The sequence below is a fragment of the Caretta caretta genome, chromosome 8 (assembly GCF_965140235.1).
Source record: "Caretta caretta isolate rCarCar2 chromosome 8, rCarCar1.hap1, whole genome shotgun sequence".
Classification (NCBI taxonomy): domain Eukaryota; kingdom Metazoa; phylum Chordata; order Testudines; family Cheloniidae; genus Caretta; species Caretta caretta.
In genome coordinates, this window is record NC_134213.1 from 98298115 (window position 1) to 98310723 (window position 12609).

The window sequence follows — 12609 nt, forward strand, 5'->3', positions numbered from 1 at the left end:
TAAACCAATTCCGTGAGTTATGCCCCATACCTGCAACTGTGTTACCCATGAATATTCCTCACTCACTATTGCTTGTGTTCCATACATCAATTTCAGGGACTACTTGCATGAGTAAAGGTTAAGGGAATAGGCCCTTAAGGCCTAATCTTCAGCATGATGAGCACTCTCAACTTTTAGTGACTTCTGTGTAATCCTGCAGGGTTGGGCTCTTAGTTGATAAAGGACCTGATCTAAATCCCATTGAAGTCAGTGGAAAGTTGTCCTTTGACTCCCGTAGGAGTTGAATCAGGCCCAAAATTTGAAGGTGCCAGGATACTATGATGATGGACAATCTTATATAATATTAGAGAGAATCCTTAGGGTGAAAGTTCCAGTATGTAAGTCCAGTTATTTCCTTCACTTGCATCTATTGAATGAGCGAGGCCAACATTTCCATCTCTTCTGAAATTGTCCTGTTTTATCTCCTACTGTAACTTAAATGAATTCGGATAAACTAATGTGCAAAAAAAAGTGTATCGATGACTCTGTGGGATATTCAGAGACTGGGTTAAAATAGTGCTGCCTTACAGATAGAGATTCCAGTTGTGCTGGTATCCAACGTACCGGTCAAGTAGATGCTTTTATTTATAAATATCTAATATATTGAATATAGCCAAGCACTTTTAAGTACATCTATTTTGCTAAAATAATTGTAATTCATTTTCTTTTAGCTGGTCCACTGATGCAGAATAACCAGCGGTTCTCGCTTCTGTCTCAAGGACTCCCACACTTGAATATGAATTACATTCAGCAGAAAAAATGAAATGTAATGGGAGGGGGGGAAAAATCAGGTTCTGATTTAAAATCTTAATGCAACATCTTTAGATACAAGATTATTTAAGACTGTTTTTAAACTGTATCATTTGTATATAGATATGATCTATAGTTTTTACTAGTATCACAAAATTGAGTGATACAAATTTCATCTATTTTATTACCCTATTTTTAAGGGCAATTGTGTTTTGTTTTATCTTGGTAAACTGTAAAGAGAGAATTTTTAAAATTAAGTTCTTTATTTTCTATTAGCTGTATTCATACTTTGGTTGCTTCAGACTTTATATATATTGTTCTAAAAATAAAATTAGAAAGGGATTTCATGTGTTTTAAAAAAATTGTCACTTCTATTCTTTACAGAACTATGTAGTGCCAAAAAATTTTTTAAAAGAGAAAATAAAACAAAAGTGCAAAACCAGGGTTTAAGGTTTTTCCATACTTGTATATTGGAATGTGTTTGGTCCATATTTGGGTAATTAATATAACAAATAAAATATAGTTCTAGCTTAAAATCTTTTTGAAAGAAGGGATCTGAAAGCTGTAAGTGGCTTGGAAAAACTGGGTCACATATATTCAGAACCAAAATGTACCTGATCACTTCAAGTGTTTCCAAAATCATTACCATCACCATATACTATTACTATATTTTACTGATCACACATTTTTCCTCTAAATGTACTCAGTATATATAGAGGAAGAGAGTGTACATCTGCTTCCACATTCACAAGTTTTAAATCCAATTATGTGCAAGTACTCGACAGGAATCAAGCTGTGCTGTGACACAGGGCCTCAGTCAAGGGGGAGAGGAACCGGTCATTAAGCTGATCCTTCAATAAATTGCATCTTGCGTGCTTACTGTGCATCATATACTCTGTAAATTGATAGAGGCTTTAACCTGCAGGGATATAGTCTGTCTTGACTTTTTAGAATTCATGCCTTTCAAAGAGGGAGGTGATTTCTTGTTGCTAATTTTTAGTCTTTCGTTTGACTTCCTTAGGACAATATGACCCAAACCGCTGATTTGATAGCATAGCCAGTTTGTTGTGTAGCAGTCTTAAAACTCCATTCTGAATTTACCTAGCTCTGTCAACTATTGTCTGACTTTATCCAATATGTTAAAAGCTGGTTGTGCTATTGTTTGCAGTCCTGAGCGTCTAGTCCCTGTGCTTGTATCTTACGTCTTTAGCATGCCATGGGCTGAAGGTCGTTTTCCAGATTATAGTAGCAGATTTGGATCAATCTATGAAATCTAGAAAAATCATCACAAGATACTCTTTTTGAGTGGAAAAAATTCCTTCCAAAGAGATTATTGTTCCCTACATGACCAACAACTGCACTAATTCTGCCCTTGGCCTTGAGAAAGCTTTGGGATGTGGAACTCACCAGTCTCCCAAAGAGCCGTAGTTTCATATAATTAAAAATATTGACGGAATGATTGAGAGATGTAGTAGACATTCTTTTAAAAATTAGCTCCCTTTGAGTGTGTTGACCATGAGGTATCACTGATGTGGTGCCAGGCCCCAACTGGCACAGGTGGTGTAGTGCTTGACAGGATATCTTTTCTCTGAGTTGAGCATGGAGCATAGCTCTTTAGTATGAAGAGCTCTCTTTTGTGTGAAAGTTCAGTTGTTATCTGCTCCTTTTTAGGGTTGGTCACTAATCCAGTTGGAAGGAGGATGAAAAGATGGTTCCCTCACCATTTTGTATATAGCACTGAAGGCACGAGTGAGTCACAGACAATATGACCTGTCTACACACATCTATAACAAGAGATAGCAAAGGGATAGGGCATGAGATGAAAAGGGTGACTGTCATGAGAGGTGCTTAATGTTATGTATGTATGCTGTTAGTTTGTCTTTGGATTTGTAACAAATTCAGTATTAGGATGTGTGGACCGATTAGAATAAAGGCTCAGTTCACTGATGATACTCAAACTCTCCATCTTTGTATCTGACTAGGAATGGGGCTTAGGTGAGGGATAAATGCCTGAAATTCCATTTGGACAAGACAAGAGTTGATCATAGTAAGCATGGGGAATCCTCCAGAGGACACTTGTTTCTATTTGTTAATAGGGGATGCAATCCAATGTGGCCTTCTGGATCCCCAACTGCTTTTAGACAAAGTAGCGTTTTCCATCTGCATTTGGTGAGTAACCTTGCCACAGTTATTGATGTATTTGTTGTCTTCATCATCGATTATGGCCACATGTTCTACTTGTGGCTGCAACTGAAGACAACATGGAAACTTCAGCTAGTGCAAAACATTGCTGCTCAATTTGCTGGTGGTGGCGGATTCAAACAAGGAGCAGCCTGCCAGCCTACTTGTCTACTGTGGCTTTCAGTTTGCTTCTGATTCCAATGCAAGATGTTGATTTGGACTGTCAGTCTCTTTCTGGCTATTCTTTAGACTCCCTCTTGCCAACACTTGAGATTTGCTTAGGCTAACAGGTTCTAGATTTAAATGACAGGATGCTCAGTAAGGGGCCTCAGATTCTGGAATTCACTTGCCACTGGTCCAACAAAGCCTGTATTTGTGGACCTCGGGGTACATTTTTAAGTCCCATCTATTGCACAGTCTTTTGCCCAAGATGATTTAGACATTTTTCTATATAGGGATCTTTTGGGTAACCCTAGCTCACCTCATTGAATCAATTGGTTAGTGTCAGTTGATGTGTTAATTTTATAGCCATGTTTATTTGTAAGAGCATATAACACTTTTTAAATGATGAAAATTGCATATCCTTCCTCTGAATTTTTGTTTTTAAGGTAGTCTAAGCTAATGTTTCAGCTCTTGCCCCCTTGGCTTTGGAACAACATGCTCGTTCAGCTTTTTAGTTGCTAACCTCTTATTAAAGATAAACAGAAATGGTGACAGTACAGTTGTTCTCATTCAGATTTATTAAACAGGTATGGGCTTAGTCACTCCCCTCTTCCTGCTGATAGTTAATGAGGCAGATGCTGCTAGGAACACAGAAATTTCCCCCACTGGATCATACCAGGAGTCCACCTATTTCAATATCAATATTTCAACAGTGGCTAGTACCAGATGCTTCAGAAAAAGGTGCCCGAATCTCTGTAAGACTGTTATGGAATAACCATGCCTTCGTGGAAGTTTCTTCCTCCTTCTGTTAGTGACAGGCTTATGCCCTGAAACATAAGCATCTTTTAAAAAAAAAAATCCTCTCTAACAATGGGTATTCTCATTAATCATATAAAACCCTTTTGAACTCTGCTAAGCTCTTAGACTTTGACACTTTATTGCACTGGTTGTTTAAAAAAATCCTTTCAGTTTAAAATGCATTGCTGTTTAGTTTCATTGGATAAACCCTTCTTCTTGTAAAACTAGACAATAAACAACATTTGATTTACCAGGCCTTGTCTTTTCAATTTCAGTTCACAGAGGAATATTTTTATGGCCCTTTATATGATGACTGACTTCTGTTTTATCTCCTCCTATATCGTTTTTAAGACAGTGACCAAACCTGAACTCAGCATTCCTAGTGAAGATGCTCTATTGATTTAGATGGCATATTCTCATCTTTTCAGTCCTTCATACATCAACATTTTGATTGTGTTTGAACACTGCTGTGCATTGAGTAGTAACTACCTCCCTTGTTACTCATGTAAGGCTCAGTGGTCTATAAAGTCACCCCTAAAGCCTTTTTATTTTTTAAGAGTTGCTAAAGTGTTTTTAAGCAGAATAGGCTCTGTTCTCCAGTCACTGATTTTAATGAGTGCATATTTATTAGCAGCTCATCCACTTCATTCAGCACTTGAGTGACCGGTCCTAGTGATTTGTTGCTATTTAATTTATCAGCCTGTTTTAGTACTACTTTATTCTTCAGTCTCTGCTGATACCTTGTTATCTGAAGAGTTTGTCTCTCCACTGTCATCTGCAATGTAAAGAAATCTCATCTGTAATGAGCCTGATCCTTGACTGCACATGTAATTTGATAGTCTCCCTCCTCATGTCCTACCTTTTGTTATACATAAAGAATAACTTTTCATGGAATTTGTTGATTTCTTACCAGCCATAGTTCAATTTTTATTTACTTCATTTATTGTGGATTTCACTGTTCCAAAAGGTACCTGCTTTGGTTTGAGTGACCTCTGCTGTTCAATGAAACATACTTATCTACACTTGATAAGTTTAACCTGTGTCCTCACTGCTGTGTGTGTGGGTTACTAGTCCAAGCAAAAGTCTCATGCAGGCATTAGCTTATAGCCCCAAGTGAGCCAACTAACTTGGGTTGAAAACACCACCAAACTCAGCTGACACGTTTGTGTGTGGAGGGGAGAATTAGAGACAAAAGCCCAGCTTAACTGCAATTAAGACACAGCTTAAGTGGTCAAGGGGGTCAACCCATCCTCTTTTGTGCAGTTCTGGCTTATGTGGCTGATGCAATTGCTTCAGTTTCTATGCTTTTTGTTAACTGCTATAAGCTTCATGGGTATGAACAAACCTTCCAAATATAACACTAGGAACTGATGCAGTGTTTTCTCCCCGAGTCTGCACAAGGACAGTCTGAAACAATGGCTTTAAGAGTAAATGCACCCACAACCCCTCAATTTCATTAGGTGTTAATTCTTAAGCAGAGGGCTCATAATATAACCATTAGCTACTTAATTACGGCTAATTTTAGTGCAGAGACTGGGAAGAAAGTGTAAAAGGAAAAACAGACACACAGAGGAAGAATAAAGGACGGATCATGCAGTGAAGCCTTTCCTCCCAGTGATGCTGAATGTGACAGTCATGTACCAAATAAATGACAAGACTTCAGTTACTATTCACAAACCTCAAGTTGTTCTACTCAAAACTTTGTGCCACTCAGATCATCAGTGGGAGAAAGGACTGTATACTCCTACAACTATACACTTGAAACTGTTTCTCTAAACTTTGATCCAAATGATATGAACAGTTTATGCACATAACTGTAGTCAATTACTACATTAGACTGAGTTGCCCATTTGAGCTAACCCTTGCCCAATTTCCTGAGTTGGAAGCTAGTATTAGAAGTGTACTAGCTATTTGTATGCTTGATTTATTTAACATGTTACGATAAAAATGGTTTAAGTATAAAAAAAGCAATGTGATTTGTTAGGCTAGAACACGGAGGGGTTTTTAATAACTAGAATTTCTTAGTAAATAAAAGAGTTGAGGGTTGCAACTCTGAGCTCTGCATGCTGTAGCCACTTTGACTCCACCTGCCTGTTAAATGTGTATTCAGTGTTGAATGGTTACCGATATACTTTGCTTACAACACATACAGACCTACCATCACCAAAAATGTAACATACAAACAAGTAGCATTGCTACACCTCTGATAGTTTGTCTCATGAAAGAGATTTACCAAATAGCTGATTAATCCTATAACAAAAATATTTATAGAAATGTTCTTTCAATTCATTTGGCAGTGTTTGTGTAAATGAATACAAACAAAGTAATATGGGAACAGCAAGTGGCGTTTAGGAACAAGAGCATTTAATAACAATTTTAAAAAATGTACAAAGTATTTTAAACAACTCGATCTTGCTCTTATATTTTACACTGGCTTTCAAGAAAGCCATTTAAAAACAACAACCATCCTCCCACTAAGAAATGCTTTCTACTAGGAGGATAAACGAATAGTGTACATTAAAAGTCTCCCTGCCTTAAAAAAAAAAAAAAAAAAGCTCTCTTGTACAAGAAGGGGATAAACGGGTGGTTGGAAGGACGATTTTAAAAAAAATCTGACTGCCAAAGCAGCCAGTACATATCCTGCTGTTCCATAACGTAAATAGGTCACTATCTACAAACATTATAGTTCAAGGTCCCTAAACTGCCTAGTGGATTTAGTCCATTATTCATTCCCTCGCCGACTCTTCTTATGGCTTTTCTTAGATCTGAAACAGCAACAAAATTACTTATGTCATTATGTGTTAAAGATAATCTGAGACAACAGAAATTGTACATTGTTTTATGCAGGACAAACAACGTTACTATAATTCCAGTACTGGCACTGAGGATGCATCACTCCATGCTTAATATAGAAAGCAGCCCCACAAGCTGTCTTGGCTTTAAAAGACCAATGATAGGAGAAAGGTGATATGAGAAGTCAGTACCCCCAAAAGTGGTGTGAAAAATCTCAAAAATTCAGGTTCATTGTAAAGAAAGAAGCCCCTGTATTTGTTTGGAGGGACACTTTCACATAAACGGACATCTTTAAGAAATAAGACAGCTAGCCTATACCTTTCAGGTGACTTAGAATGGCTTCTGTGTCGGTGGCTACGATGATGCCCTGTTGAGATAAAAGGTAAATTACTTGTGGGGTAATCATGAGCAGAACAATTACATGTTTAATTCTCCATTTCCATTAACGCAGTCTGTGTCAATACCCTATGTAAAATGTCAAAGAATAGCTGAACACTTGTCCTCAGTGGGCAGTTAACTTTAAAATTTCTTCATAGATACTGAGTTAGTGGTAGAGCTATTTGAAAAATAAACAAACTTACATTGCAATCTCACATATTAAACCAGTTTGCAAAGTGTAACTATACAACTTGAGCCATTTAATAAGCTAAACATATATACTAACTGACAGCAGGAACTAGATTTTTCCACCACCAGGTACATTGCTGACATGCTTGCCATAAGTCACTAATAAGCACTAGAGTACCTGGAGATTTAGATCTTGATCTGTGGCGCCTCTCCCTGGACCTGCTCCGGTGTCGCCTTGGGCTTTTGCTGCGATGTCTCTCCCGACGTGGGGAGGGGCTAGTAGGAAGAAGATTGTTAGACAACTGAATTTTAAACAATTTTTATAATGCAGTTTTAAAGCAATAACTCTCCTACCTTCTCCTCTTTGGAGATCTGCTTCGCCTGTGAATTAAAAAGGAAAAAATAGAGTGGATGGATTTTTCAGAACTTTGGTGAAGCATTCACACAACTCAGTAACAGTTTTAATGCTTTGCAAAAATCACCAGATAAATATTATTTTGGGTGAAACTGTTTATAACAAAAGAAGATGGTTTAAATACATCACCTTCTTGGAGACCTGCTTCGACTCCTCCTGTATCGCAGAGCTGGAGATCTGCGGGGTTTATCTAGGTCTCTGTAGCCTCTTCTGCGATGATCAGGGGAAGGTGCCCTCTCCAGCTGAAAGTATTGCAAAAATATACAATTTTGTAAGAATCCCCTGACCTTCATATTAGTTATGAACCAGGATGACCAAGCAACCATTCAAAGATCAGTAGCTTCTACTCAAACGAAGTACTTTAAATAAAATGAAACTGCCTGGCTTTGATGATTGTGTGGTATACACATACATTGAAATTAAGGCAACCCATATCTTGCTTCTCTCTTACCCTCCAAAAAACTATATCAAAATGGACAAACTAAAAAAATCTGACCATCATAAGCTGATAATTTTTTATAGGAATCCATTTAAATAGGAAAGAGTAGATTCAAGTTAGTAGAGTTCAGCAAAGAATAATTCTGAAGAATAGAGTATTTTGCTGCTATTTTATGACCAAGAAAATTTCCATTGGCATGATACATGAAGATTTCTTCTCCACTCATGTGAGGACTACAGGTAAAGGTCAGGCCTCCCCACTTCAGTTAGAATCATCTGAGAGCAGTTTACTGCATAAGAGATTTCAGCACCAAAAGTAAATATCTCTTTAAAATAATAGAAACTGTGGGATAATTCACAAACCTTCTCATCTTCCTCCTCCTCCTCCTCACTGGACTCTACATCATCCATATCTTCTTCTAAAGCACTAACCCGAGTCTCCAGTTGTTCCGCTTCTTCCAGAACATAACGTTTCTAAGAGAAACACCAAGTTTTCATCTTATATAATCCAAATACGAACATACAGTACATCAAAATCAGACTAACTTTGCACTTGACAGGCCCTTAAACTGGTAATTTAGAAAGCTCCTAATGTGCTATCACTAACAAGGCATTGATTACCAGCCTACATACCTGCAGTCGAGGCAAAATGATATCACACACACGTTCACTGTGAAGGAGTTCATCAATAAACTCATCCACATGCATCAGCTCAAATTCTGGAAGAAAAATAATTAGTATTTAGAGCAGTCACCTTTACCCTAAAAGAAAAGGAGTACTTGTGGCACCTTAGAGACTAACCAATTTATTTGAGCATGAGCTTTCGTGAGCTACAGTTCATGAGCTGTAGCTCACGAAAGCTCATGCTCAAATAAATTGGTTAGTCTCTAAGGTGCCACAAGTACTCCTTTTCTTTTTGCAAAGACAGACTAACACGGCTGTTACTCTGAAACCTTTACCCTAGTTACTCGCATTTAACATTTGTGAGAGTCATTCCATGCAAAGTGCTGTATAAAACTAATCCTCAAAGTCCCAAGGGCTGGGAAGATTATTAAAACTATTTTATAGATAAGGAGATCATGGCAGAGCTAAAATTCCAAAGTTCCTGAGGTCCAATTCTGTGCTCCAGTCATACCTCTCTTCCCTTGTCTACTGAAAATCAATTCCATTGTTACAAACAAACAAGTTGAAGACACGTACACAGAATCAAGGAGGCTGATTTAATACTGCCTAGGCAATGTAGCATGTCTAGGATCAGTGAATGAACAGCAGTAATCAGTGAATAAATACAAAAGCAATATACCAGAGAGATACTCTTCCCCCACATACTTTAGCCTATGTTGATAAAGTATACAATTAGCATTGCAGACGTCTAGATTCCTGATAAAAGGCAGTCTATGCTGCAGTACCTAACGCTGGTTACATAAGCAATTCATACATACCCCCATTTCTGTTTTGACTTTTTATTTTTCTGTAGTCATTGTACAGTGGTTCAAGGTACTTGTAGCAGTCAATGGCAGTGCCTGTCAATCTCATATACAATGCACCAAGCATTCTGACATATCTGGAACACAAAATGTCACATAGTAGTTTACAAATCTGATCATTCTGCACAGATAATCTAAAACTCTACATCTTTCTCAGGGGCAGACTGATTTAGTACAATAAACACAATATGGGAGACTGCTCAATTTTTCTCATTTAGTATCCAGTCCCACAAGCCCCTATGTGGATTTTGCACATGCAGGGACTGCATTATCAGTCTCGCAGCTGAAGGAAATGCTAGACCAGTGATACTCAGACTGAGTCTTAAATGCCTCTCCTGTGGCTCTTTGCAGCACATGATATTAAAACATTGTTTTAAGTATTAACCAATTCCAGTTGTTAATATGATAATACTTGGGTCAGTCATTTTACTGTGAGAATATATAAATTAAATATTTCCTGTCATACTGTTTAAATATGAATATATATACTGTAGTAAATGAAACAATGACTTCACACTACTGTGGCTCTTTTAGGTAATGCTGATCACTAATTTGGCTCCTGAAACACTGAGGTCTGAATATCACTATGCTAAAGGAAACAGGTGAATCTGATCACCTTAAACACAAGTGAGTGTAATGGTAGAAAGGAGAAATGGTGTCACTGAGATGAGTAGTTGTGACAGGGAAATTTGCATGGTGTGGAGCACATTTTTGGAGAGCAGGCATGGAGAAATGCATGATTTGTCCAGAGGACTCTACTATGAACAATGCATGGGAGAAAGACTATTAACTGGCTTCCTACTGCTGCCAAGCCTGGCACTCCAAGCCACTTTATCTATATTACCCATTCTTTTCCTGTTTGCTTTCAGTTTGTGTCTCTGATATGACAGCTAAAGAAAACAACATCTGCTTACTTGAAATCCTCATTCTTTATAAACTCAACAATGATGTCCTTTTCAGGCTGGATCTGCAGCATTTTCAGGGTCAAGCAGAGGAATGGTGTAGGCTTGATGTTTCCACCATAAACGCCACCAACATATCTCAGTTCCATGGCTTTATCCACCACCAGCTCAGCTAGAGTAGGGGGTTACGAAAGGAAACAGCTGAACCACCCAAAGCTTACAGGCTTTAAATTAGAGCTAAGCACGTTGTCAGCTCTTAACGAATATCATCACCCCTTCTAGAGCCCTAGCGGGGCTCGGGGCAGAGCACAGGAGGGGGATTTGGCCGACTCACGCTGCCCGGGGCGGGGGTGGGGAACAGGCCTCTGGGTCCTCACCAGAGCAGAGCGGGGGTGAGAGGACTCAGTGCCCGGGCTGGTAAGCGCCAGGAAGGATTCTGCCAGCCTGGGTCACCGCCTGCGCCCACATCAGGGGCCCAACATGCCGACCCCGCGCAAGAGCCCCCTCCAGCGCTTGGGCTCGGGGATGCGGATGGGGCCGACGACACCCCACCAGCCTCCCCCCGAAACCCCAGCACCGGGCAGGCTGGGGCGCCGCCGCCTCTACCCTGGCCCTTCCAGCCCAGCTTCCTCCCCCGCGACCTCCCCCAGCCCAGCCCGGCCCGGCCCCCCTACCAGTGAGGCCGAAACACTCCTCCTTCCAGTACTTGGACTCATAGATGCGGGTGCGGATGATCTTCTCCACCAGGTACTGCGGGTTGGTGCCGTGGATGCTGTGCGCGTCCTTCACCGTCCGGTTCGCCATGGCCGGACCGAGAGGAAAAAGGAACGAACGGACTTGAACACCAAGGCGCTCACATTCTTCCGCTTCCGGGGAGAACGACTCCGCTTCCGCCGAGATCCCTCGCTTCACTTCCGGGTCTGTCTCGCGGCGCGGGGGAGGGGAGGAGTGTGTCTTGTCGCCGCTCGCCGGCTGCCATCTTAGCTTCGGGCAACCCGCCCGCTACGGGCTTCATTGCGCCCGGAACCAAGATGGCGGCAGGGCGCGCTCGCTCGCTCGCTCCCGCGCGCGGGGGGTGGGCGGAGCTTGGAGCTGGGTTTGGCGCGAAATTCTATCCTGTGACTCGGTCATCGCGAGCCACCGAGCCGGCCTGGGGCTGAGCAGGTGAGGAGCGGGGGATGCTGCGCGGGGTCCCCCGTTGTAGGAAGGCTCGGGGGGAGAGCCCTGGGAGCGGCCGGAGCAGGCCCGGCTTGTTGACCTCTCTCCGCGGTGACGGTTGGTAGAAACCCCGTGGAGCGCTGCTCCTGCTTCCTCCTTCCCTTTGTTTCCCTCAGCTATAGGGTCCCTAGGGAGCCTCTGCCTGGGGGACTCAGTGGTGGGGGGCAATGGCCCAGGCAGGTCCCCACCCCAGTCTGACACCTCCTTGGTTCCTTGGCTTAGAAAACAGCAGCTGTGACTTTGGCCTTGTCTACACGTGGCGTTACTCTAGAATTATTGTGCTTTAAATTCACGCCCACCCTTAATCCGGATTAATTTTCCAGTGCGGACAAATCCTTACTTGTTGGAATTTTGCCTAGCATTCGCTCGGGGCTTGTCTAGGCAAGCGTTTAGATCTAACCTGCTGCGCCCTAAGTGTCCATGTGGAGCGTGCTGCTGTGCTGCAAAAGTTCCCTGGTGCATTTTAATCGACTCCAGTTTCAAAGCAGGGCAGATGAAAGGGCATTAAGGAACTGATCTCCATGTGGACACTTAGGGCATGGTTGCCTAGATTTACGCCACAGTTTGCTGCAAACTAAGGCCACGTCTACACTATGGGCACTACAGTGGTACGCAGCGTCAGGGTTTAAATTCTCAGAGATTATTTCCTGGAGCCTCTCACACCTCCACCTCCCCCCCCCCCCACACACACATTTGGGGCCCCAGGCTTCAGGGGCAGGGATCTCATGGCTTTAGCCTCGCCCGGGAGGTGGAGTGGGGGGTGCATCTGGCCTTCTGCTGTGGGTTTGAAAATATTTACCGGAACTCCTCCTCCCCCCCATAGGGCTAAAGCCCCAAGACCCCGTCCCACACAGCTGAA

The 12609-nt window shown here is 41.4% G+C and overlaps 3 protein-coding genes across 13 annotated transcripts in view; 2 read left to right on the plus strand and 1 right to left on the minus strand.

Moving 5' to 3' along the window:
- Positions 1 to 4180, plus strand: part of TUT4 (terminal uridylyl transferase 4) — a 79862-nt gene extending 75682 nt beyond the window's left edge. For all 10 annotated transcript variants that reach the window (XM_048860248.2, XM_048860252.2, XM_075131843.1 and 7 more), the window contains one exon: positions 711 to 4180. In XM_048860248.2, coding sequence (XP_048716205.1) covers positions 711 to 802 — 92 coding nt within the window. In that variant the 3' untranslated portion in view covers positions 803 to 4180. The remainder of the gene's footprint in view (positions 1 to 710) is intronic.
- Positions 4181 to 6272: 2092 nt separating this feature from the next.
- PRPF38A (pre-mRNA processing factor 38A) lies at positions 6273 to 11405 on the minus strand. The gene is made up of 10 exons (XM_048861090.2): positions 11207 to 11405; positions 10545 to 10704; positions 9586 to 9707; positions 8777 to 8862; positions 8507 to 8617; positions 7835 to 7947; positions 7645 to 7671; positions 7469 to 7566; positions 7042 to 7090; positions 6273 to 6695 (listed from the first exon to the last, which is right to left on the minus strand). The coding sequence occupies exons 1-10, from the start codon at positions 11334 to 11336 to the stop codon at positions 6653 to 6655; spliced, it is 939 nt and encodes a 312-aa protein (XP_048717047.1). The 5' UTR covers positions 11337 to 11405; the 3' UTR covers positions 6273 to 6652.
- Positions 11406 to 11609: 204 nt separating this feature from the next.
- The window catches only part of ORC1 (origin recognition complex subunit 1), a 35489-nt gene continuing 34489 nt past the window's right edge, over positions 11610 to 12609 (plus strand). The window contains exon 1 of one of the 2 annotated variants that reach the window (XM_075131848.1): positions 11610 to 11696. The gene's annotated coding sequence lies outside the window, so the exon portion shown is untranslated. The remainder of the gene's footprint in view (positions 11697 to 12609) is intronic. The other variant, XM_048861089.2, reaches the window with a different exon arrangement.